At 67.3% G+C, this 20,779-nt stretch overlaps 6 protein-coding genes across 6 annotated transcripts; 2 read left to right on the top strand and 4 right to left on the bottom strand.

Moving 5' to 3' along the window:
- Nucleotides 1-201: 201 nt before the first annotated feature.
- RHOBADRAFT_39605 (uncharacterized protein) lies at nt 202-2,465 on the bottom strand. The gene is made up of 8 exons (XM_018413636.1): nt 2,207-2,465; nt 2,014-2,132; nt 1,575-1,916; nt 1,366-1,512; nt 889-1,289; nt 740-827; nt 580-666; nt 202-502 (listed from the first exon to the last, which is right to left on the bottom strand). Exons 1-8 carry the CDS (start codon nt 2,451-2,453, stop codon nt 395-397), a joined length of 1,539 nt encoding a protein of 512 aa, XP_018268194.1. The 5' UTR covers nt 2,454-2,465; the 3' UTR covers nt 202-394.
- A 1,704-nt stretch (nt 2,466-4,169) lies between these two features.
- Nucleotides 4,170-5,490, top strand: RHOBADRAFT_46986 (uncharacterized protein; the record flags this gene model as incomplete). Its single annotated transcript, XM_018414901.1, has 6 exons — nt 4,170-4,289; nt 4,352-4,584; nt 4,649-4,868; nt 4,934-5,096; nt 5,169-5,274; nt 5,388-5,490. The coding sequence occupies 6 exons, from the start codon at nt 4,170-4,172 to the stop codon at nt 5,488-5,490; spliced, it is 945 nt and encodes a 314-aa protein (XP_018268193.1).
- A 177-nt stretch (nt 5,491-5,667) lies between these two features.
- RHOBADRAFT_39598 (uncharacterized protein) lies at nt 5,668-9,055 on the bottom strand (the record flags this gene model as incomplete). The annotated part of the gene is made up of 10 exons (XM_018413635.1): nt 5,668-6,084; nt 6,280-6,583; nt 6,777-6,857; nt 6,973-7,467; nt 7,628-7,804; nt 7,919-8,262; nt 8,344-8,436; nt 8,505-8,588; nt 8,660-8,724; nt 8,797-9,055. 10 exons carry the CDS (start codon nt 9,053-9,055, stop codon nt 5,731-5,733), a joined length of 2,256 nt encoding a protein of 751 aa, XP_018268192.1. The 3' UTR covers nt 5,668-5,730.
- A 335-nt stretch (nt 9,056-9,390) lies between these two features.
- On the top strand, nt 9,391-11,177 carry RHOBADRAFT_46984 (uncharacterized protein; the record flags this gene model as incomplete). The annotated part of the gene is made up of 5 exons (XM_018414900.1): nt 9,391-9,493; nt 9,569-9,667; nt 9,737-9,841; nt 9,919-10,333; nt 10,553-11,177. The coding sequence occupies 5 exons, from the start codon at nt 9,391-9,393 to the stop codon at nt 11,175-11,177; spliced, it is 1,347 nt and encodes a 448-aa protein (XP_018268191.1).
- Nucleotides 11,178-11,920: 743 nt separating this feature from the next.
- RHOBADRAFT_46983 (uncharacterized protein) lies at nt 11,921-13,246 on the bottom strand (the record flags this gene model as incomplete). The annotated part of the gene is made up of 8 exons (XM_018414899.1): nt 11,921-12,177; nt 12,249-12,346; nt 12,447-12,492; nt 12,557-12,648; nt 12,720-12,795; nt 12,861-12,943; nt 13,009-13,078; nt 13,144-13,246. The coding sequence occupies 8 exons, from the start codon at nt 13,244-13,246 to the stop codon at nt 11,921-11,923; spliced, it is 825 nt and encodes a 274-aa protein (XP_018268190.1).
- A 4,356-nt stretch (nt 13,247-17,602) lies between these two features.
- On the bottom strand, nt 17,603-20,327 carry RHOBADRAFT_55978 (uncharacterized protein). Its single transcript, XM_018418113.1, has 5 exons — nt 20,124-20,327; nt 19,141-20,034; nt 18,727-19,048; nt 17,920-18,582; nt 17,603-17,796 (listed from the first exon to the last, which is right to left on the bottom strand). The coding sequence occupies exons 1-4, from the start codon at nt 20,298-20,300 to the stop codon at nt 17,987-17,989; spliced, it is 1,989 nt and encodes a 662-aa protein (XP_018268189.1). The 5' UTR covers nt 20,301-20,327; the 3' UTR covers nt 17,603-17,796; nt 17,920-17,986.
- Nucleotides 20,328-20,779: the final 452 nt, after the last annotated feature.

Genomic DNA, 20,779 nt, shown 5'->3' with positions numbered 1-20,779 from the left:
GCGTTGCAACGTGTTTTCGTCTACGCTGTCTCCCGATGAGCTTCTTCCGGCGCGAGGTAGCTGTGCTGAGAGAGCTGCGGTCGCCAAGGGCCCGAGGCCCTCCGAGTCGACCTTCGCAAATGAGCCCCGCCGCTCGGGCCTCTCTTTGCTCGGGCTCTCTCAAGCTCCGACTTCCACGGGCACAGGGCACAGGTGGACGCTCGTGACAAGAGAACCGCGTTGCGAGAAGTACTGCTAGGGAAAAGAGAGAGAGAGAGAGAGATAGAGTGGAGACACAACCCGTCGACTGGCCACGCAGCGCCCGCCGCCGACGCCCAGCCTTTTCGCCTCGTGTTGCGAATGCGAGAGGAGGGAAGGGGAGGCATGGGGGACACCAGGAGGACACGAAGCGCGATCAGGACGAGAAGAGGATCCGGTACATCCGGATGTAGAACGGCGCGGCACGACGCTCGGCGCGGTACTGGTTCATCTCCTCGGCCGTGAACCAAGCCTTGCGGCCAGTCTGCGAGGGGAAGAGGAACGAGGTCAGGATCTCGCTCGGGGCCGAGAGAGGGAACGAGAGAGAGAGAGGGCACGCACGTCGAGGTCGATCTGGTGCGCCTTGAGCGGCGTCGTGCGCTTGATGAGGAAGCAGCCGAGCCAGAAGGCGAGGAAGACCGGGGCAGCCTGCGAGAGGAGGAAAAGGGCGGGAAAGGTGTCAGTTCGGCGCGACAAAGGACGAAAAAAGGCGGCGACGCACGAGGTACGAGAGGAAGAACGCCTCGGCACGCGCGCCAGGGTCCTCGGGAGCACCGCCGAGCGGGAAGATCGCGATGTAGAAGTTGGCGCTGCACGTGGGGAGGGTCAGCAGAGGAGAGGAGGCAGAGAGGAAGAGAGAGGAAGACGCACATGAGGACGAGGCACACGAGGATGAAGCCGATCCACGAGCCGACGACCCCGCCGATGGCGCGGTACGGGAGCTCGTCGACGTGGTGGCCCTGGACCCTCCACGCCTTGCGGAAGCGGATGTGGCACATGCAGATCGAGCCCCACGTGAACAGGGTCGACAGGCCCGAGAGGGCGAGGAGCCAGTTAAAGACGGTGTCGCCGGCCGACACGACGTTGACGTACGCGATCGGGCCAAACATGAGGACGAGGATGACCGACCACAGTGGGCGACCCGACTTGTCGACGTAGGTAAAGACCTTGGGCGCAAAGCCGGTCTCGGCCATGGCGGTGAGGACGCGCGAGCCGGCGTAGACGCACGACAGGCCGATCGAGAGGACCGAGATGCAGATCGTGATGTTGATCTGTCGCGAGGGAGAGAGAGAGAGGGTCAGGGCCTGCTCGTCGAGACGGAGGAGGAGGAAAGAGCGAGGGACGCACGAGGTGGTCGAGACCGTTCAGGCCGGCGAGGTTGGCCATGATGACGAACGGCGACGTGCCCGCACCGTCGCTGCCACCGAGGAGACGCTCCTGGTTGAACGGGAGGTTGAGGCCGATGATGCACAGGGAGGTCATGTAGATGAGGGTCTGTCGCGAGAAGAGGGTCAGGGCGCCGCAGGACGTCGTCGAGGGTAGCGAGAGGGACGCACGATACGCCAGAAGGTGTTCTTGACGGCCGACGGAAGCGTCTTGCGCGGGTTGGGCGTCTCGGTCGCGGCGAGGCCGACGAGCTCGGTACCGGCGAACGAGAAGGCGGCCGTGACGAACACGGCGCAGACGCCCTTGAAGCCGTTGGCGAACGCGCCCGGGTCCTGCCAGTAGCGGCCACCGACGTACTCACTGTACAAGCCCTTGCCGCCGCCAACGTTCAAGACGATGCCGATGATGATGAAGATGACGACGACGGCGAGCTTGAGGCACGAGGACCAGAACTCCTCCTCGGCGTAGCCGAGCGTGCCGAACACGTTAATGGCGATGATGGCGAACCAGAACTGCGAGAGGGAGGTCGTCGGGAGCAAGTTGAGAAGGTCGACGAGGGAGAGCGTCAGGACGGCTCGAGTCGACCGAGACTGAGAGAGCGGGACGCACGATCGTGATCCAGGCTGCGATAGGTACTTGTTGTGCGCCTTCCCAGTACTGGACGGTGATGCCGGCGGCGGTAATCTCGAGAGGAAGGACGACGGCCCACTGCGCAAAGTAGTTCCAGCCTGCGCACCGCGACGAGCTCGAGTCAGTGCGGGCTCGTCGAGGGAGAGAGTGCGAGAGAGAGAGGTGGACGCACCGAGAGCCATACCCATGCCGGGGTCGAGGAAGCGGACGGCGAGCGTGTAGAAACCGCCCGAGACCGGGTACAGGATGCACATCTCGCCGAGGGCCTGGGTAACGTTGATGAGCATGACGCCGATGATGGCCCACGCGATGAGGATGCCCGCCGGACCGCCGTTGCGCAACGCCTGGCCGGAACCGATGAAGAGACCAGTGCCGATCGAGCCGCCGACGGCAATCATCTGCAGGTGGCGCGGCTTCATCTTCTGCTGCAGGAGCGGGTTGTCGTGCGCCTTGAGCGGGTCGACGCTGCCGCCCTCGAGGGCGAGACCGCTGCATTCGCGGGAGGGTCAGCCGACCGTCTCGAGTGGGCAAGGGAGGACGGGAGGAGGACGAGGGGGAAACAGCGGCGACGCCGGACGCACCCAGTCGAGCCAGGAGCGCGCTTGAACGACTCGAAGTTGACGCCGAGACGGGTCGCGAGCGACTCCTTCGACGGGTCGTACAGCGCCGGGGCGGCGGTCGTCTCCGTCGTGACGAAGTGCCCGTCCTTGGAGTTCTGCGATCCCTTCTCGTGGTCGAACGACATATCGACGACCGATAGAGCGGGTGGGTGTCGGGGAAGGTAGAGGGAGAGACAGAGAGAGTGCGAGGTGTGGCGGGAGAGAAGGGAGGAGGGGGATCAGTGTTGAGGCGAGGCGGCCCCGCTCTTTGCATATCGTGAAAACCTCACATGCGGGCGCGGCTTGGCGCGCCAAGCACCCCACGGACGCCGGTGCGTCTCGACCTTCTCAAATAGGGGGGACGTGTGCGTTTGGGCCTCGAAAGGGCGGCGGTGTGCCTTGCACGTCCTCCCGGAAGCGAGTGGGAAAGCGGGCGTGTCACTTGTCGAGAGCTCCCGGCCGTGCGATGCAGGTTGCGCGTGATCTCTGGCGGGTCCCAGGTTGAGGGTCCGCGCGCGCGTGAGAAGCTGTCGCTCTCGGTCGGCCGCTCTCTGTCGCTCTCGGTCGGCCGCTCTCTGTCGCCGCCTGGGCGACGGCGTACAGCGACGCCGCACACAGACGTCGCTCTGTGTGCGGGCTCCCTATCTCGCTCTCCACAATTGAGAGAGTGATGCTCCGCAATCCAAGGCGCGAGCCGTGACGGCAAACCGACCAGGCTGGGGACGCGGCAAAGCGAGAGCGGGGAGTGGCCACGGCCGCAGGAGGCCACGACCGCTTGGCACTGCAGCAGTGCAGCCTGACAAGGGACACGCAGGCCGACTGCAGCCTCTGCGCGAGATCAGCACCCGGCCTCTCCGGCGCAGTTGCCAGCTTGATTCCGGAATCCGCGGCGACGAGACCGTGTCTCGTGATCGAGCGCAAACTTTCGCGCTGCACCTCGGTGTGCGCGTGCGCGGCAAGCCGCGGAAAAGGAGGGGGATTTCGACGCTGGCGTCCACTCGAGCAGCTTTGGCGGGGACGAGGTCGAGATAAGCTGCCGCTCGCCAGCTTCTGCCTCTCCCGCCAGACGTAACAGCAAGCGCAAGTGCCGCTCGACCCCACCCATCCACGCTCTGCTGTCAATTGCAGACTCTCGAGCTTTCGACGACGCTCGCTCGGCTGCTGCAGGCGCAACGCTCGAGCGCACGCTGGTTGCACGAGCGGGCTGTCGCGCAGCCGGCTCCAGACGAGGTGCGGGCGCCGAGGTGGTCGACGGCCGAGTCGGTGGACCGTGACGGAGCGCGAGGAGGGAGGAGGGAGAAGTGAGGAGGAGGCCGCCCAGCGCAACCACGCCGCAAGGCTCGTGTGTAGCACGACTCTCGAGCAGAGTAGCTCTCGATGGAGACACAGCTCGTCCCGGCCCATTCTGAGCGCGCGTTGTCGAGGCGACCGTCGCGAGATGATGAGGACGAGAGCGGCGGCGAGAGCGAGCAGAGACTGACCCTCGCCACACCCACGCCCACGCTCGATCTGCGCACGAGCACACTGCCGCACACCATGAGCCTCTTTACATCGACCGCGCGCGCCAGCCTGCGCGCGAGCGTCCGCCCTCAACCTTCCGCTGCACCGCCCACCTCGCCATCCGCCGCTCTCTGGCGAACAGGGCCCTCGTTGCAGGTGCGCCGCCGTGTCTGTACTCTCTCTGAAGCCTCAGGTACTGACCCACCTCGATCCCGCAGCTCGCCCCGGCCTTCCCGCACACCGTCCGCCATGCCTCCTCGGTCCCGTTCTCGCAGACGGCGCGCGACCGGTTGCGCGCCAGGCCGTTCCTGCTCCTCGTCGGCCTCATGCCCATCTTCACCTTTGGCCTCGGCTGCTGGCAGGTCAAGCGCCTCCAGTGGAAGCTCGACCTCATCGACCAGCTCGACCGCAAGCTCCACCAGGACCCGGTCCGCCTCCCTGCGCGCATCGAGTGCGTCCAGCTCTCTCTCCTCTGCCCACCGAGCGAAAAGAGCTGACTCTACCCCGTCGCGCAGCACGGCCGCCATCCCCGAGTTTGCCTGGCGCAAGGTGTTCGTCACGGGCACGCTCGACCACGAGCACTCGATCGAGTTGGGCCCAAAGACGCGCGACGGCCAGCTCGGGTACCACGTCTTTACGCCGCTCGTGCGAGGCGAGGGCCAGGACACGATCATCGTCAACCGCGGGTTCGTCAAGCGCGAGTACAAGGAGGCAGAGAGCCGACCAGCGAGCCTCGTGCGTTTCCCCTCTCTCTCATCCTCGCGTACGGCGGCGAGCCCTGACTCTCTCGCGACACACAGACCAACGAGCCCGTCGCCCTCGTCGGCATGCTGCGCGAGCAGGAGCCGCGCAACTCGTTCACGACCGTCAACGAGCCCGAAAAGGGCCAGTGGACCTTCTCCGACATTGCCGAGATTGCGCGCTTCACCGGCGCCGAGCCCGTCCTCGTCGACCAGATCTACGGTGCGTCCCTGCTCTCTCTCTCTCGCCGCTGACCGAGAGCGACGCACTGACCCGCTCGTTGCCGCCGCGCAGAGGACAACCCGGGCAAGGTCGAGCTCTTTATCCGCGAGGGCGTGCCCGTCGGTCGTGCGGCCAACATCGAGCTGCGCAACATGCACCTCACCTACGCTGGTACCTGGTGCGTCTCTCCCTTCCCTCCCTCTCTCTCTCCTCTCGACCAGCCCCGACCTGACCCCCTCTCTCCCTCCTTCTCTCCTCGCGCCCGCCCTCGCCTCCTCCTCCGCGACACAGGTTCGCCCTCTCGCTCGCGACCGCATTCATGTTTTTCCGCCTCATGCGCAGGCCGACGACCGTCACGGCGGCGCAGTACCGCAGCGCGAGCAAGCAGTTGTAGATCCTCCCCTTCCCGCTCGTAACCCCCTCGCAACTCGAGTACTCGCACTTCCTCCCTCTCGGCGAGCTGTGTCACTGTTGACAGTGAAAGCGAGAGCGAGAGCGAGAGAAAGAGGAGGAGAAAGGAGAAGACGCTCGCTCGCTCGAGTCGCTTTCCGAGATCTCGCACGGACCCGCTCGACAAGGCTCGACCGCAAGTCGTTGCACCGGCCCCTCCCTCGCCGCCGCCGCCGCTGCTGCTCTAGTCGTGCCACTCGAGGCCCATCGCCTGGCTGACAAACCCATACTTGGCGACCGCCTCCTCGATCTTCTTCTCGGTGCTCTTGCCCGCGCCGTGTCCGCTCTTGGTGTCGATCCGGATCAACAGCGGGTTGGGGTTGTCGGGCAACTGGTACTGGAGCTCGGCGGCGTGCTTGAACGAGTGCAGCGGGACGACGCGGTCGTCGTGGTCGGCCGTGAGGAGCATCGTCGGCGGGTACGGCGCCTTGCGCGGGTCGACGTTGTGCAGCGGCGAGTAGGCGTACAGGTAGTCGAACGCCTCGGGGTCGCTCGGGACGCCGTAGTCACTCGTCCAGTAACTCCCGATCGTGAAGCGCTGCGCGAGGAGGACGAGGGAAGGCAGAACGGCGTCAGGACGTCTTTTCCGCCGAGCGTTGCGCCCTTGGCGGGGCGCCGTTGCTCGAGAGAGGTCGCCCGGGGTCGCGAGAGACGGAGAGTGTACGGCGGAGGTAGAAGGAGGTGAAGGGAAAGGAGGAGGAAGGAAGGGGAGGGAGAGAAAGGGGGGACGCACGTCGAACCGGAGCATGTCGAGCACGCCGACGTCGGCGATGGCGGCGCCAAACAGCTCTGGCGCCTGGTTGACGCACGCGCCGACGAGCAGGCCGCCGTTCGACCCGCCGCTGATGGCGACCTTGCCCTTGGCGGCGAACCCCTCCGACACGAGGTACTTGGCCGCCCACTGAAAGTCGTCAAACACGTTCTGCTTGCGCTCTTTGGTGCCCGCAAGGTGCCAGTTCTCGCCGTACTCGGCGCCACCGCGGATGTTGGCGACGGCGAGGACGCCCTTGTAGTGCTTGATCCAGGTGAGGAGGGCCCTGCGCGCGCCGACAGGTCGTCAGTGCTCCTGCTCGACGACGAGAGCTCGACGGTGGGCTCGAGAGGGTATGTACGACGACGGTGGACGTGTACGAGGCAAGTGGAGAGAAGAAGGGAGGGAGGTGGGGAGGAGGAACGTGGGAGAGGGTGAGGGATGCGAGGAGGGCGAGGTCGCGACAGGGAGGGACGCACGGCGAGAAGAACGGCGTCATGCTGGCTGAAAACCCGCCATAGCCGTACGCCAAACAGGGGGCTTTGCCGTTACGCTCGACGCTGCAGGTAGGAGAGAACGAGAGAAGGAGGAAGGGCGAGAGGGTGAGCCTCCCGAACGACTCGCGCGACGACGACGACGACGACGACGACAGAGAGAGAGGGAGGCAGGACGTACTCCTTGGGCCTCGTGACAAACATGGGCACGCGCGTCCCGTCCTTGGACTCGTAAAAGACCTGCTCGCTGACAAAGTCGTCCGGCTTGATGCCCTCGACCTTGGCCTCGCGGTACACCACCTCGGTCGCGCCCTCGGCGCCCTTGCCCTTGCGCGACAGGTCGTACCGGTACACGGTGCCCGGGCTCGTGAACGACGTCATGCTGAACCACATGTCCTTGTCCTTGCGGCGCCCAGCAATCTGGTCGACCGAGCCGAGGAGGTTCTCGGCGAGGCGCCTCACGCGCTTGCCCGTCGCGAGCTCGTGCAGGTACAGCTCGTCCTTGACGTCGACCGAGTACAGGAGCACGAGCTGGTCGTCGCAGCCGATGTGGAGCGACGTGAGCGGCGAGGTGGGGTCGTGCGCGACGAGGTCGGTGAAGCCCTGCGAGGGGTGCGCGAGGTCGTACGTCACGACCTTGTAGTTGGGCGAGTCGTGCGCGTTGGTGTAGAAGTAGCTGTTTGGCGAGGGCGAGGGCGAGGGAGGAGGGGCGAGTTAGTCCGAGGGCCCGAAAGAGAGTCCGGCTCGTTTCTCTTCCAGTCGGTGACGTGCAACGCCCTCGAGCAAGGCGCACGCGCACGAGAGAGACAGAGAGAGAAACGAAGCCGACGCACAACTTGGACCCATCGTTGGCGACGTCCGACCACGAGCTGCCCCACTCGTCAACGACTTTGGTCCACTCGAGGCCGTTGCCGAGGTCGCGGCCCTTGTTCTCGGGCGCCTCGAGGTCGGCGATCCACAGGAGGTTGGAGCGCGCCGTGTCGCGCGACTGGGTCAGGACGATGTAGCGGCCGCTGCGAGGAGGGGGGGGCGGGGGGGTCCGGGAGCGAGAAGGGGTCAGGCTCGTGCGTGCTCGCGCGCGGCGACGACGACGACGACGACGGAAAAGTAGGGAGAGGAGGACGCACTCCTCGGTCATGTCGGCGCTAAACATCCACTCGCGGTTCTTGTCGTCCTTGTACACGAGCACGTCGTCGCTCTGGCTCGTCCCGACGCGGTGGTAGTACACGGCGGCGTCGACGTCCTTGTCCGTCTCGGTGCCGGCCTTGTCGTCCGTGTCCTTGCCGTGCCCTGCCCGCTCGGGGAAGCGCTGGTAGAAGAAGCCGAGCGAGTCGCGCGACCACCCGATCCCGCTGAACTTGACAAAGCGCAGGACGTCGGGCTCGAGCCGGCCCGCGTCGGCGCCGATTTGCTGCGACGGGTCGTGCGGCGCAGAGGTCGGTCGGACGTAGATCGTGTTCCAGTCCGAGCCCTGTGGGCGGGGGAGAGAGAGGGTGAGTGAGGAGGGACGGGGCGCGTGCGCGAGAGAGAGAGGGGGACGAGGCCGACGCACAGATCGCGAGAGGGCGTAGGCAAAGTACTTGCCGTCCTCGGAAAAGGCGCTCGTCGCACGCGACACCGAGCCGTCGGTCGACAGGAGGTTGGGCTGCGCACGACGAGGGGTGAGTCTGGGCCTGCGAGGGCGGCGAGAGAAAGAGGAAGAACGGGACGCACGTCGAAGAAGAGCTCGCCGCCGACCTCGCCCGCCTTGGGAGGCGTGAGCTCCTGGCCCTTGGGGAAGCGGTAGATCGAGGGTTGCTGCGCGCGTCGAGAGAGGCGGTGAGTTTCGACGCTCCCGGGCAGGGAGGCAAGAGCGAGAGGGGACGGACCGGTTGGAGGCCGCTGTTATACGTGAAGTAGTAGTTGCCGTCGCCCTTGAGCGCCGGGCACGAGACTGTGTCGAGGGGGGAGGCAGGAGTCAGTGTCGCGGCCCGACCGCGAGGGAGGAAAGGCGGAGGAGACGGACAGCGCGGGTAGTCCCAGTTCTTGGTGAGCTCTTCTTTGAAGCGCTTGGCGTCCTTGAACTGTTCGAGGTACTGGTTGGTGAACTCGGTCTGCTGTTGGACCCAGGCGGTCGTCTCGGCAGAGTCGGGCTGGTGCAACCACGAGTACGGGTCGGGAACGGCGACGTCGCCGCGGGTTGCGCTCTTGAACGTTTCGACAGTGTCGGCACGGCGAGTGTGCGGGTACGGCGTCGACTTTGGGTCCCAGGGGGTGGCGGTCATGGTGGACGATGCGCGGAGGAGGGACGGTGGGGCGGGGAAGGAGCGCGACGACGAAGGGCGCAGCGCGGTCGAGAGGAAGAGGCGGGTGGTGGGCAGAGCGTAGCGGTGCAGGAGCATGCACCACTCGATTCGCAGGCTCTAGCAGGGGGGTCAGAGAGCCTCGTCCTCATCTCGACGAGGGCCGGACCCCCTCTCACCTCTCCACCTCGTCGCCCGGGTGCACTGCTGGCCCCAGCTAGGGCCTCGATCAGGCTCACTGCACCTCGGCACACCGCCCTGACCAGCTCCCGACCTGCCGCACCCCGTCCTCGTTGAGCCGGCACCGCCTCACCACCATGGTCCTCATCGACGGCACAAAGTACGCATGCCAGCAGTGCATAAAGGGTCACCGCAGTTCAAAGTGCACTCACACGGCCCGCCCGCTCACCGAGATCAAGAGTGCGTCCCTCCTCCCTCCTCCCTCCGACCTCCTCCCTCTGACGAGAGCTGATCACCCTCCTCTCGCGCCCACAGAAAAGGGCCGCCCGACCTCGCAGTGCACCCACTGTCGCCAACTGCGCAAGACCAAGTCGGTCCACGGTCGCTGTGACTGCGCCGCACGCGACGCCGAGCGTGCGTCCCCTCCTTCCTTGCCGCCTCTTGCCGCGCCCGACCTGACCGCCTGCTCCTCCCGCGCCGCAGAGAAAGCCTCGCCGCGCCTGCTCCCGAACGGCCTCGTCGACGCCGTCTCGACGCCCGAGCCTGAGGGCGGCAGCAGCAGCTTCACGACGACCGAGCCCTCTGGAGGTGAGCCCCCTCGCTCTCCCTCCCTCTCTCGCCGCCGTCGCCCTCTCGACACCAGCTGACACGCTCCTCTCACGCAGTGACGCGTCTCCTCAACCCGTGCAACTGCCTCCGCGGCGGCAAGTGCACCTGCTGCTCGGTCGTCAAGCGCTCGGCGCCCAAGCCGTTCCCGGGCGACGAGGCGGCGCCCGTCGCGTCGACCTCGTCCAGCGCCGGCGGCGGGTGCTGCTCGTCGTCGCGCACCATCACCAACGACGACGACGACGGCGGCGGCGACTACTTCCACGACCCTGTGCCGCCCGCCATCGACTTTTCGCGCGACATCCCCGTCTCGACGCCCTCGCCGGGCTCCTCCTCGCACCTCGCCTTCCCTCCCACCACCGCGCCTCTTCCTCCTCCTCCTCCCTCAACAACAGCAACGACCCCGTCGGACGCCCTCTTCCTCCTCCCCGCGACGCACGGCACCCACGCGTGCTTCTGCGGCCCGACGTGCGCGTGCGTCGGGTGCGCCGTGCACGACCCGCACTCGCGCAAGCGGCCGAGGGCAGGCGCGTGTGGCGGAGGCGGGTGCAGGTGTGGGAGTGGGAGGGGGTGCGAGGTGGGGGGCAAGAGGGTGCGCGTGGCGGGTGAGGGAGGGGGAGGGGGAGGGTGCTGCGGGAGGGACGAGGCGCAGGAGGAGGGGCGAGGGCCGCACAAGTCGTGCTGCGGCTCGAGTGGCGGTGGCATGACCGCGCCGCCCATGTCGGGCATCGAGCTCCCCTCGCTGTGGGCGCACGGCGCCGCGCTCCCCTCGTCCACGTCCTCGTCGTCGGCCGACCCCTTCCTCACCTCGACCTCGACCTCGACCCCGAACTCGACCTCGCCTGGCACCACCACGCCCCTCCCCTCGCTCCGCACGCTCTACCCCGCACTCCTCGACCTCGAGCTCGGCGACCCCACCACCACCACCTTTGCCGCCGGCACCGCGCCCGCCCCGCCGGCGCCGGCGAGCGAGTCCTTCGAGGACGCCGCCGCCGCGCTCGCGCTCGCGCTCGGCCTCGGTGACCAAGGAGGGCCTCGTCCTCAATTCCGCGCCGACTGCTCGGCCGTGTACCTCGCCGAACCGCTCGACGATGCGTGCGGCGGCGCGGCGGGGGCGGGAGGAGGGACGAGCGGTGCGGAGGAGGACGACGACGAGGGGTGCCACTGCTCGAGTGCGTGTGGGTGCCGGGGCGGGGCCAACGGTGGCGGAGGAGCGGTGGCGCAGAAGCAGATGCAGGAGCAGGAGCAGGAGAAGGAGGAGAGGGAGGCCGAGATGAGGCGCGTCGCGCAGCTCGCGGCGCTCGGGGCGTTTGGGTGAGGGCTTTTCTTTCTCTGTCTGTCGGTCGGTCGGTCGCTTGGTCACTCTCTCTCTTTGTTGTCATAGACACTCGCACGCTTGCAGTTCCCTCTCGTCCGGCCTCGAGAGCGAGAGAGAGGGAGCGAGAGGGAGCGACGCACTCTGCGCTCGTCGCTCGCTGGCTCCTGAGAGTCTAGTACAGCTACAGGTCCGCTAAAGCTACACAGAGCGGCAGAGGAAGGAGAGAGAGGGAGTTTGCGCCGGAAGAGAGCGAAACGGAGCGATTTCGTCGCCCGAGAGGCTCGAGCGCCCTCACTCGGCGCACCCGGTGCGCGCGCCTCGTTCGCCGTCCTTCCTCGAGACAGGTCAGCAGACGAGATCTCGCAAGCTTCGCGCGTCCACTTACGCAGGGCGGCTTGGCCAAGGGCGGCGGAGTTCCGGCGGGCGCGAGGGACAACGGACGACGAAGGGACCGCGGGTCAGCCGCTCTTGCCGTCCGTCGAGCGTCGCCGTGCCTCTCGAGCGCCGGGAGCAGCGAGAGCGAGCGCGATGGCACTCGTGCGAGCGGGAGGTTCGGACGAGGAGAAGAGGCTGCGGACGAGAGGCTCGAGCGCGCGCGGGGAATGTCAAACCGACCGCTCGCCTTCTCTCGTCAGCTGAGGAGGTGCAACGACGCCGCGTTGCAGAGACAGTACTATCAAGCATACAGACCGTAAGGAGGGACGACAGGGAACGACAAGTACAAGGGAGAGCTGCCGCCCACCTCACTCGATGCAGCCCGTGCGGTCGGCGTTGGCCTCGCCCGTCCCGCACGACGCACAGAACCCGGTCTCGTACTGCTCGACGCCGAACCTCGGCACGGTAAAGTACGAGACGAAGAAGTTTGGGCCGAGGGCGTGGCACGCTTCGCGCGAGACGCAGTCCGACGACCAGGTGAGGGCGAACGGGGCTCGGCAGCCGGTTGCGCCCAAGTTGTCGCACGAGTCGATCTCGAGAGAGCCGCACGACTTGCAGGCGAGACCTGTGAGGAGGAAGGAGGGTGAGCTCGTACGTGTGGCGAGCGAGGAGAAAAGAACACGAGGTCGGACGCACGGCTCGAGTCGAGGTAGGTTGCGGGCAGGCTGACGCCGTCCGAGTATTTTCGGCACTGAGTGACGCACTGTGACGAGAGCTCGTCGAAAAAGAGGCCACTGCGGCGAGAGGGAGGGGGAAGGGTCAGTGTGAGGAAGGGGGAACGTGCGCAAGGCGGACGGCGAGACCCACCAAGTTCGAGCCAGCTCGACGCTGCACGAGGCTTGACCCTCGAGGACGTCGCACGATGAGCAAGTGTTCGTGTCTGTAGCGCGGGAGAGGGTCAGACACCGCAAGATGTCGAGCTCAAGGAGCGAGAAGGAGCGCACCTTTGTTCAGGAACGACCCGCTCGCGCACGAAGGAGCCTCGGCGCAGCTGCCGCCCGTCAGGTGGAGCTGAGTGCCCTCGACGCTGAAACCACTGCGAGGGAGGAGAAGAGTCAGGGCGCCGAACGAGCGGAAAGGCTCGCCAAGTCAGAAAGGCTGGCTCACCAAGAGGTCGTGCCGGTCGGGCTCGCGTCGGAGCAGGTTGCGGCGTCGGCGTGGAAGCACGGTGTGCACGCATTCGCTGCGATGGCGGGAGGGGGCGTCAGGGAGAGGATCCGTGCGGGTGCGAGGTGCGCGAGGACGCACTCGAGCGGTCGGCGAAAGTCTTGCTCGGGCACTCCTTGGCGCGCACGCAGGTGCTGTCGGCCGTCAAGAAGTAGCCACGCTCACTGTGACGTGCAGACGAGTCAGTCGAGGGTCGTCGGGCGCGTGAGAGGAGGAGAGCGAGGCGCACCAGGTCAAAGCGCTCGTCGAGCTCCAGCAGGTCAAGGCTCGTGGTGGGCACGGCGTACAGGTGCCGGACGCTGTACGACGACGTGTGGGTGTCAGTCATGCTCCTCGCTGAGGGTAGGAGACGAGCGGGACGCACCTTCGTTGAGGTACCGGCGAGGCGGGCACGACGCCGGCGCTGCGGACCCGGCAGCGACGAGGGTCGCGAGCGTGACGGCGAACAGGGTCGAAAAGGGGCGCATCGTCGCTGACAGCGTGCAGTGCGTCGGTAGCTGCAGAGAGGCGAGCGCTGGACGTGCGAGGGGAGGAGCGAGAGGCAAAACACGAGCCGAAGCGGCGGCGGCCTCGGAGCTCACCTGCTCTCTCGTTTCCCCGAGGTGTGCGGGACGAACAATCGCAATGTACGACGCTCGGCGTGCGCGCGGGACCGATGATTTGGGAGGTCTGGGCGACAGCGAGCGAATGGAATTCCGCAGCGGAGGCTCGATCGCAAGTCTCGAACCGCTGCCACGCGCAACCTCGATCGCAACTGCGCCCAGCTCGCTCACGCGACTTTCTCGACCGCTCGCCGAACGAGGCCTCGCTGCAGCCGAACTCGGGGGCTGTATTCCAAGACGAGAGAGAAGGCCCCGGGAGCGCGACAAAGAGAAAAGAAAGAGGAAAGAGAGCGCGAGGAGGAGAGGGAAGGGACGAGGCTCAGTACACGCAGCCCGTCTTGTCCGGCGTGCGGTAGCCGAACGACGGGCACTGTTGGCACGTCCCGTACCGGTCGTCGGTGCCCCACCAGCCAGGGCCGTATTGAGGGAACGAGCGAGGCGTGTCGTCGATGCACTCCTGCGCCGTGATGCACCTTGTGCCGCCAGTCGCGATCACGTAGGGCGCACGACACAGCTGGGCACCGTCTGCGCTGCACAGAAGGACCTCGAGACCGCCGCACGACTTGCACGTGCCGGCTGCACATCGAGTCAAACGAGGTCAGTCGCGGCGAGAGCGAGCGCGAGGAGACGGGCAGGGACGCACACGATTCGTAGGACGCCGAGTTGACGGTGTCGGCCAAGAGGCGGCACGAAGCGACGCAAGTCGACGTCGAGACGTCGAGAAGGAGGCCGCTGCAGGAGGAGCTCGACATCAGGCCTGGACGAGGCTGCAGAGCTCGACGAGAGAGAGAGACGGTGACGCACCATCTTTGAGCCGTCGCGAGGTCGCAGCTGTCGCCGACGGCGGGACACATACGACAGGTCGATCCTGCAGGCGAGGGCGAGGCGAGAGTCAGGTCCGGGCCCTCGGGACGAGGGCGCAGAAAAGGGGAACGAGCGCGCACCGTCACGAACGGTGCCGACTGGGCACTCCTCGAAGCAGCCACGCTCGTACAAGATGCTGTTGCCGATGCACGAGAGAGCGCCTTGCCAGTCGCACGTCTCGGCGAGAGAGCCGAAAGCCGAGCACGACTCGCACGAGCCCGTTCCTGCGAGGGACGAAGGGTCAGTGACGGGCCGACTGAGGCAGGCGGGGCGAAAGAGGAGCGCACCGTCGTTGCCGTAGGTCCCACTCGAGCACTTGTCGGCGGTGACGCTGCACGAGAAGGGGGGCTCGTGGGCCGTCGTCGATGGGAAAGGGAAGAGGGGGAAGAGCTCACCAGCGGCCGTTGCTCAGGTACAGCGTCGCGCTGTCGTCGTCTCGAGCGCTGTAGACGAGGGTGATAGTCAGTCGACACTCGTGGAGGAAGGAGACGGACAAAGAAGAGAGAAGGAGAGACGCACCAGCTCGTCGGTCCGGCGGCGTCGCACGTGGACGAGCCCGGGAAGTGGTCGCTGCACACGAGGCACTCGTCTCCTGCGGTGCCGACGAAGGATGTCAGCCCGTTCTTGAAAGACGGACCATCAAGGAGAAGGGAAAGAGAGGCGCACCGACGAGGACCGTGACCTCGGCTGGGCAGCTCTCGACGCACACGCCGTTTAGGCGCACGCCGGTCGTGCAGGACATGACCTCGTCGGCCGTACAGGTCGCCGTGTCCTCGCCGAAGCGAGCGACGCAAGAGGCGCACGTATTGCCGTCTGCGACGAGAGAGGTCAACTTGGGAAGGTCGACTCGGTCAGGTCCAGAGAAAGGGGCGAGGGACGCACCTTGATCGGCGAAAGTACCAGCCGGACAGGCAGCACTCGGGATGCAGGAGCCCTCGTTGAGGTAGATCTGCGAGCCGTTGGCGTCGAAGCCGCTGCAGGGAGGCCGAGCCGGTGAGGGGCGATTCCTCGAAAGGGAAGAGCGGGGCCGACTCACCATGCCGTCGCCGCTCCCTCGCCGTTGCCGGTGCAAGCGAGGACACCAGGGTCGCACGCACGGCAGAGGCCAAGATCTGCTCGGGGCAAGAGTCAGCCTCGAGAGGGAAAGGAGGAGGGGGAGCGGTCGCGAGGGCGCACCGGGATCAGGCCAGAAGGCGCCGACTCGAGCGCAGTAGAACGAGCCGCCGCAGACGCCGTTGGGCGCGAGGTACAGGCCCGACTGGCACGACGTAGCTTGGTTCTCGCCTCGGCCCGCGCACGTCTTGACGCCCGAAGCGCACGGGAGGCACGTACGACTCGCTGCGCGCAGAGGTTCGGGCGTGAGTCAAGTCCGACGACGTCGAGAGAGAGGTGAGGACGCACAGAAATCGGCGAACAGGCCCTCGCCACAGCCGTTCGAGCGCACGCACGAGCCGCCGCCGCGCACGGCCCGCTTCCTCTGCTGGGAGCACGATCGGAAGAACAGCGGCTCGTTGGCGTCGTCGTACTCCGAGCTGCACACAGAGCACGTCAGAGTGCGCTCGAGAGGCGAGAGGACGAGGGCGAGGGACGGACCAGCTCAAAGTATCGCAGTCGTCGGGCCCGGCACAGGTCGTCGCGCCGTTCGGGCACGCCTTGAACGAGTTCGAGTCTGTAGGCGCCGGCTCGTCAGGGGGCACAGACGAGCAAGGTGAGAGAGAAGGGGGCGCACCGTCGTCGGCGTAGTAGCCAGGCGGGCCCTTCCACGAGAGGACGCACTTCCTCGTCGGCGTGAGGTAGAGCTGCGTCCCGGCGCTGTCCTTTGCGCTGCGGTCGAGTTCCCAAGCCGTCAGTCCTGACGAGCTGAAGGCGAGAGGAGAGGAAAAAGGGAGCGGACCAGGTCATGGCGCCGCCCTGGTCGCAGGTGAGAGTGCTCGAGTCGCACGCGAGGCAGACGCCGAGCGCCTTGTGGCCGTACCACGACTTGGGGCAGTGCATGTCGCACGTGCCCTTGGGCGTGAGGAGGTACTGGTCCTTCTTCTTGTTCTTGCCGCTGCGGCGAGAGAAAAAGAGGGAAGGTCAGGCTCGTGCGCCACTTGAGAAGGTCGCTCGACGAGACGCACCACGAGAGCGCGCAGCCGACGCCGCGACACTTGCAGGACGTGACCTCGGCGTCGCACTTCTCGGCGACATGAGCTGTGAAAGAGGGAAGGTCAGGATCCGTCACGGAAGAGGGAGGAAAAGGAGGGACGCACTCTCTTGGTCGGCGTAGTACCCGCTCGGGATCTCGGTGAGGGCAAGGCACTTGCCGTTGAGGAGGTACCCAGTCGAGCTGCGGGAGCATCGAGTGTCAGTCCGAGGCAGAGAGGATGACAGACGAGGAGAGAGGGAGCGCACCAAGCAGTCGAGGTCGCACCTCGGTCCGAGCACGATGCCGCACGAGGGTCTGCGCACTTGCGGCAGCGGTTCTCTGCGCTCGCGAGGGAGTCAGTCGGACATCGAGGAAGGGCAGAGGGAGGAGGAGGCGAGGGACGCACTGGTGGGCGCGTCGTCGGCCCAAGTTCCGACAGGGCAGGTCTTGACGCACGTCCCGGCGCTCAGGAACGAGCCGTTGGCGCTGCAGGGGGACAAGGTCCATCAGGGATGCTTCTCTGACGTGAGGCGAGAAGAGGGAGAAAGAGCGAACCATCCAGTCGCGACGGTCGCGCTCGAGCACTTGGCGAACGCGGTCGGGCACTTGGCGCACGTGTTGTCGCCTGCCGGGTATGACCCGCTCGAGCAGCTGTCGAGGCACTTGGTGCGGTCGACGTTGAGGAGCTTGGGCGGACGGCAGATGCACTGCGTCTTGGTCGTGTCGAGCGTGAAGCTGAGGGGAGGAGGAACGTCAGACTCGCGCAGAGAGGTGTGCGAGGGAAGAGAGGACAACGCACCCGTTCTTGCACTTGAGGGCGGTGGTACCGGCGCGACGGTCGAGGCGGTGCACCGAGACGGTCGAGTGATCGAGAGAGGCGACAGCAAGGCCGACGAGCGCGCTCGAGGAGGCGAGGAACGCGAGAAGGCCGCGCATCGCGTCGAGCTCGAGCCGAGCGAGAGGTGGAGGATGGAGGAAGAGAGAGAGAGAGAGAGAGAGAGAGAGAGAGAGAAGCTCGAGACGAGCGAGAGGCAAAGAAAGGAGGCGAGCGAAGAAGCTCGAGCCGCGACGACGAGAGCCGGACAGCCCGCTCGAATGGCCCGCATCTCCGCCCCTCTCGCACCTCGCTCGACGCGCAACACGATCAATGGCGCTCGATAGGAGAGGCGACGGCGATATTGCAGGCCTCGTTCTCGGTCGTCGACCTCGGACGACCGGCGGGGTGCGAGCGCGACGGGGGAGGGTGCGTGCGGCTGCGCTCGTGGCCATGAATGGCGACGCGACGGGCGGGGCGAGAGCCAGGTGCAGGTGGCGGCGAGGTGCAAGGTGAAGCAGGACGAGGGTGTAGGGCGGTGAGGGGAAGGGGCATCATCGACGGTCGGGAAGGTCGGGGTCGAAGCCGAGTTGGACGGACGGCGACGGCTGCGAGCAGAGCGTGCTTGGGTCAGTGCGGTCCGTTCAACCAGTTCTACGACGGCGTCGGGCACCCTGCCTGAGAGCGCACCCTCGCCGCCGAAGAGAGAGACAGAGAAACCGCCGACGCACAGACCACCTCTCCCTCCTGAGCCTCTCGCGACTCTCGACCTCCCTCGCCCTCTGCCGCGATCTATCGATCATCTTGCGCTCCTCTCCTTCTCGCGCCACGCCTCGGTGCGCCCCAGGCCCGCCTCGAGCGCCCGGCCAGGCTTGGTCCGGCCGAGGAGCGACCGCGCGGCCGGCGACAGGGCATCGGCGCGCGCCGAGGCGCTCGGCGTGCCGCCTCCTCCTCTGCCCCCGCCGCCACCGCCGGGCGTGCTGCTCCCGCCACCGCGGACCGACGCCTCGACGGCCGAGCGCCGGAGGAGCCCGCCGCCGCCGAGCGCGAGGCCGCCCCTCGGGCTCGGCCCGCCGCTCTCGGCGAGGCTGCGCTTGGCCCTGCGCGCCATGCGGTGCGCGAGCTCCTCCCTCCTGTCTGCCTCCCTGACCCTGAACGGGCCCACCGCGCCCGGCCCGCCCATGCTCCCTCCCCCTCCCCCTCCACCCCCCGCCGCCGCGCCCGCCGCGTCGGCCTCGGCCGCGCGCAGCACGACCGGCGTCGCCTCGATCGTGCCCCACGTCATGAGCTCCTGGAGTGCGTGGGGCGGGAGCGCGGCCGACGGGAGCGTCGGGAGCGCGTCGACGAACGAGAAGCCGCCGACGCGAGGGGTCGCGGTTTGGGGTGCGGACGGGTCTGGCGGGCGGGCAGGCGGGCCGGAACGCTCGTCAGTTTGGACGGGGAAGAGGGAGCGAGAGAGAGAGAGGAGGGGGGAGAGAGGCGGAGAGAAGAAAAGGGCCAGGGAAAGCGAGGGGGAGAGAACGAGAGCGCGAGACGCACAAGGTGTGCCCGCGATAGCCGCCCCAATCCTGCTCCGACTCGGGCTCAAACTCGCCTCGCTCGCGCCCTCGCCGCCGCCACCAAAGCTCGACCTCGCCGACGACGACCCTGCGCCCGAGCCTCGCTCGAGCGCCTCGAGGCGCGTCGCCGCGTGCCGCACGCCTTTGGGCTCGCCGATGAGGATGGGCGGCGCGCGCGAGGACGCGGTCGAGGAGGATGAAGAGGCGGCGGCGGCGGTGGCGGTGCGCGCCGAAGGAGGGCCGGTGAGGGAGGAGGGGTTCGAGCGGTCGGCGTCGGGCGGGAACATGAACGAGTTGCGGGTCTGCGGCGGGTGCGTGTAGAGCAGGTGAGCGACCGGGTGCGCCGAGAAAGGGGGACCGTGAGAGCGAGAGAGAGAGGAAGAGCGGGGCGCACCTTGAACGGCCAAGCGGCGCTCTGCACCTGGAGCTCTCGCGCATCGACGGGTCGCGCATCGTCCTCCTCATCGGCCGTCGCCTTGTCGTAGTCGACAAACTGGCGCGCCGACTCGTCGACGCGCCCGACGACGAGCGCGCCCTCGTCGCCCTCGCCCTCGCGCTCCCGCCCCTTGCCCTTGTCCGCCCCGTCCGTGATGAGGAGCCGCTCTGCCTCGTCCCGCCCCGTCACGAGGAGGCGTTCCCCCTTGCCGACCTCGACGCCGCCATCCACGACGAGGCGCCTCTCGCCCGGCCTTCCCGCCGGACCCTCGACGAGCCGCACGCTCCCGTCCCCGGACGCGTCCACCATGCGCCTCGTGACGTCGACGAGGCGCTCTCGGGCCTGTCGGCCGCGGACGGCGCGCGCGTTGGCGCGCCCCTCGGCGTCAAACGCCCAGGCGTGGGTCGTGCGGCGCTGGGCGTTGTCGGACGCGAGGAGGTCCTGGAACGAGGCGTTGTCCTGCGACGTGTAGCGCGCTTGGAACGCGTCGAGCGAGATGTGCGGGTCGACTCGGGGAGGGGGAGGAGGGGCGCGGCGCCGGCGCGACGAGGTGGCGGTCGAGGAAGGGGTGGCGCCCGAGAAGGACGTGAGGGGCGTGCGGTCGAAAAAGGTGGGCGTGAGGTCGCCCCTTGCTGACTCGCGGGTCGAGTACGGCGTCGCTCCCTCGCGGGCCCTCCTGCGCGGTGTCGGGGTCGCGTGGTGGTCTCGCAGGGCGCGGACCGAGGCCTCGATGCGGTGCGGGTCGCGGCTGTCGAAGGCGTCGAGGACGTCGTTGCGCTGCTCGAGGGTGCGCAGATGGGGAAAGAAGTCGCGCTGGATGATGCTCGACAGGTGCGCGAGGTACTCGTCTTCCTGCAACGCCGTGGTGTCGAGAGGGAGGGGATGAGGTCAGAGGGAGGAGGAGGAGGAGGAGAAGGAGAGGGGAGAAAGGTGGGGCGCACGGGGAGGACCTCCTGCTTGAGGGTAGAGAGTACGACTGGCTGGCTGCTCCTGTGCACGAGCTGCGTGCCCTGGTCGCGGTGGCGAGCTGGCGAGTTGGGACGAGTGCGAGACGAGGGAGAGTCCCACTCGCCCGTGCGCTCCGGCGACGGGTCTTGGTGCGAGTAAGGGCGGTTCATGGGTGCTCTCGAGAGCAGCAAGATGCTCGCACGAGAGGGTGCGGCGGTGTGGTCGAGGTGCACGCCGAGCGGGGACGAGAGCCTTGCCCCGTCTCCTCCTCCCCTCGCTGCACACACGCTGGGCAGACCTGCTTGCCCGCTCGATCTACTCCAACACTCTCATCAAGCACCTTCGAGCAACCCGCAAACCTGTCCCGTGGCCGCTTCCCCTCTCTCGCGCCCGCACCGCCCCCCCCCCCCCATGCGCCGACGTCGGTCGCCGACTTTGAGCGCCTGCTCCTCGGTTCGCCCAACTCGTCGTACCTGTGGATCCAGTACATCGCCATTCTTCGTCGGCCTGTCGCAGCTCGACAAGGCGCGCGAGATCGGCCGCCGGGCGCTCAAGTCGATCCACTTCCGCGAGGAAGCAGGAGAAGCTCAACGTGTGGGTCGCGCTCCTCAACCTCGAGAACTCGTACGGCGACGAGTCGACGGTCGAC

Source organism: Rhodotorula graminis, assembly GCF_001329695.1.
Source record: "Rhodotorula graminis WP1 unplaced genomic scaffold RHOBAscaffold_16, whole genome shotgun sequence".
Classification (NCBI taxonomy): Eukaryota; Fungi; Basidiomycota; class Microbotryomycetes; order Sporidiobolales; family Sporidiobolaceae; genus Rhodotorula; species Rhodotorula graminis.
Note: the sequence above shows the minus strand (reverse complement) of the source record. Positions and strands in the feature narration are given on the sequence as shown.

Coding starts and splice junctions, on each gene's coding strand:
- RHOBADRAFT_39605 (XM_018413636.1), bottom strand. CDS start 2,453: ATGAAGCCGCGCCACCTGCAGATGATTGCCGTCGGCGGCTCGATCGGC. Junction 1,290..1,365: donor TGAACGGTCTCGACCACCTC/GTGCGTCCCTCG, acceptor CCCTCGCGACAG/ATCAACATCACGATCTGCAT. Junction 828..888: donor CTCGTGTGCCTCGTCCTCAT/GTGCGTCTTCCT, acceptor CCCCACGTGCAG/CGCCAACTTCTACATCGCGA.
- RHOBADRAFT_55978 (XM_018418113.1), bottom strand. CDS start 20,300: ATGAACCGCCCTTACTCGCACCAAGACCCGTCGCCGGAGCGCACGGGC. Junction 20,035..20,123: donor TCAAGCAGGAGGTCCTCCCC/GTGCGCCCCACC, acceptor ACGGCGTTGCAG/GAAGACGAGTACCTCGCGCA. Junction 19,049..19,140: donor GCGCCGCTTGGCCGTTCAAG/GTGCGCCCCGCT, acceptor CACCCGCCGCAG/ACCCGCAACTCGTTCATGTT.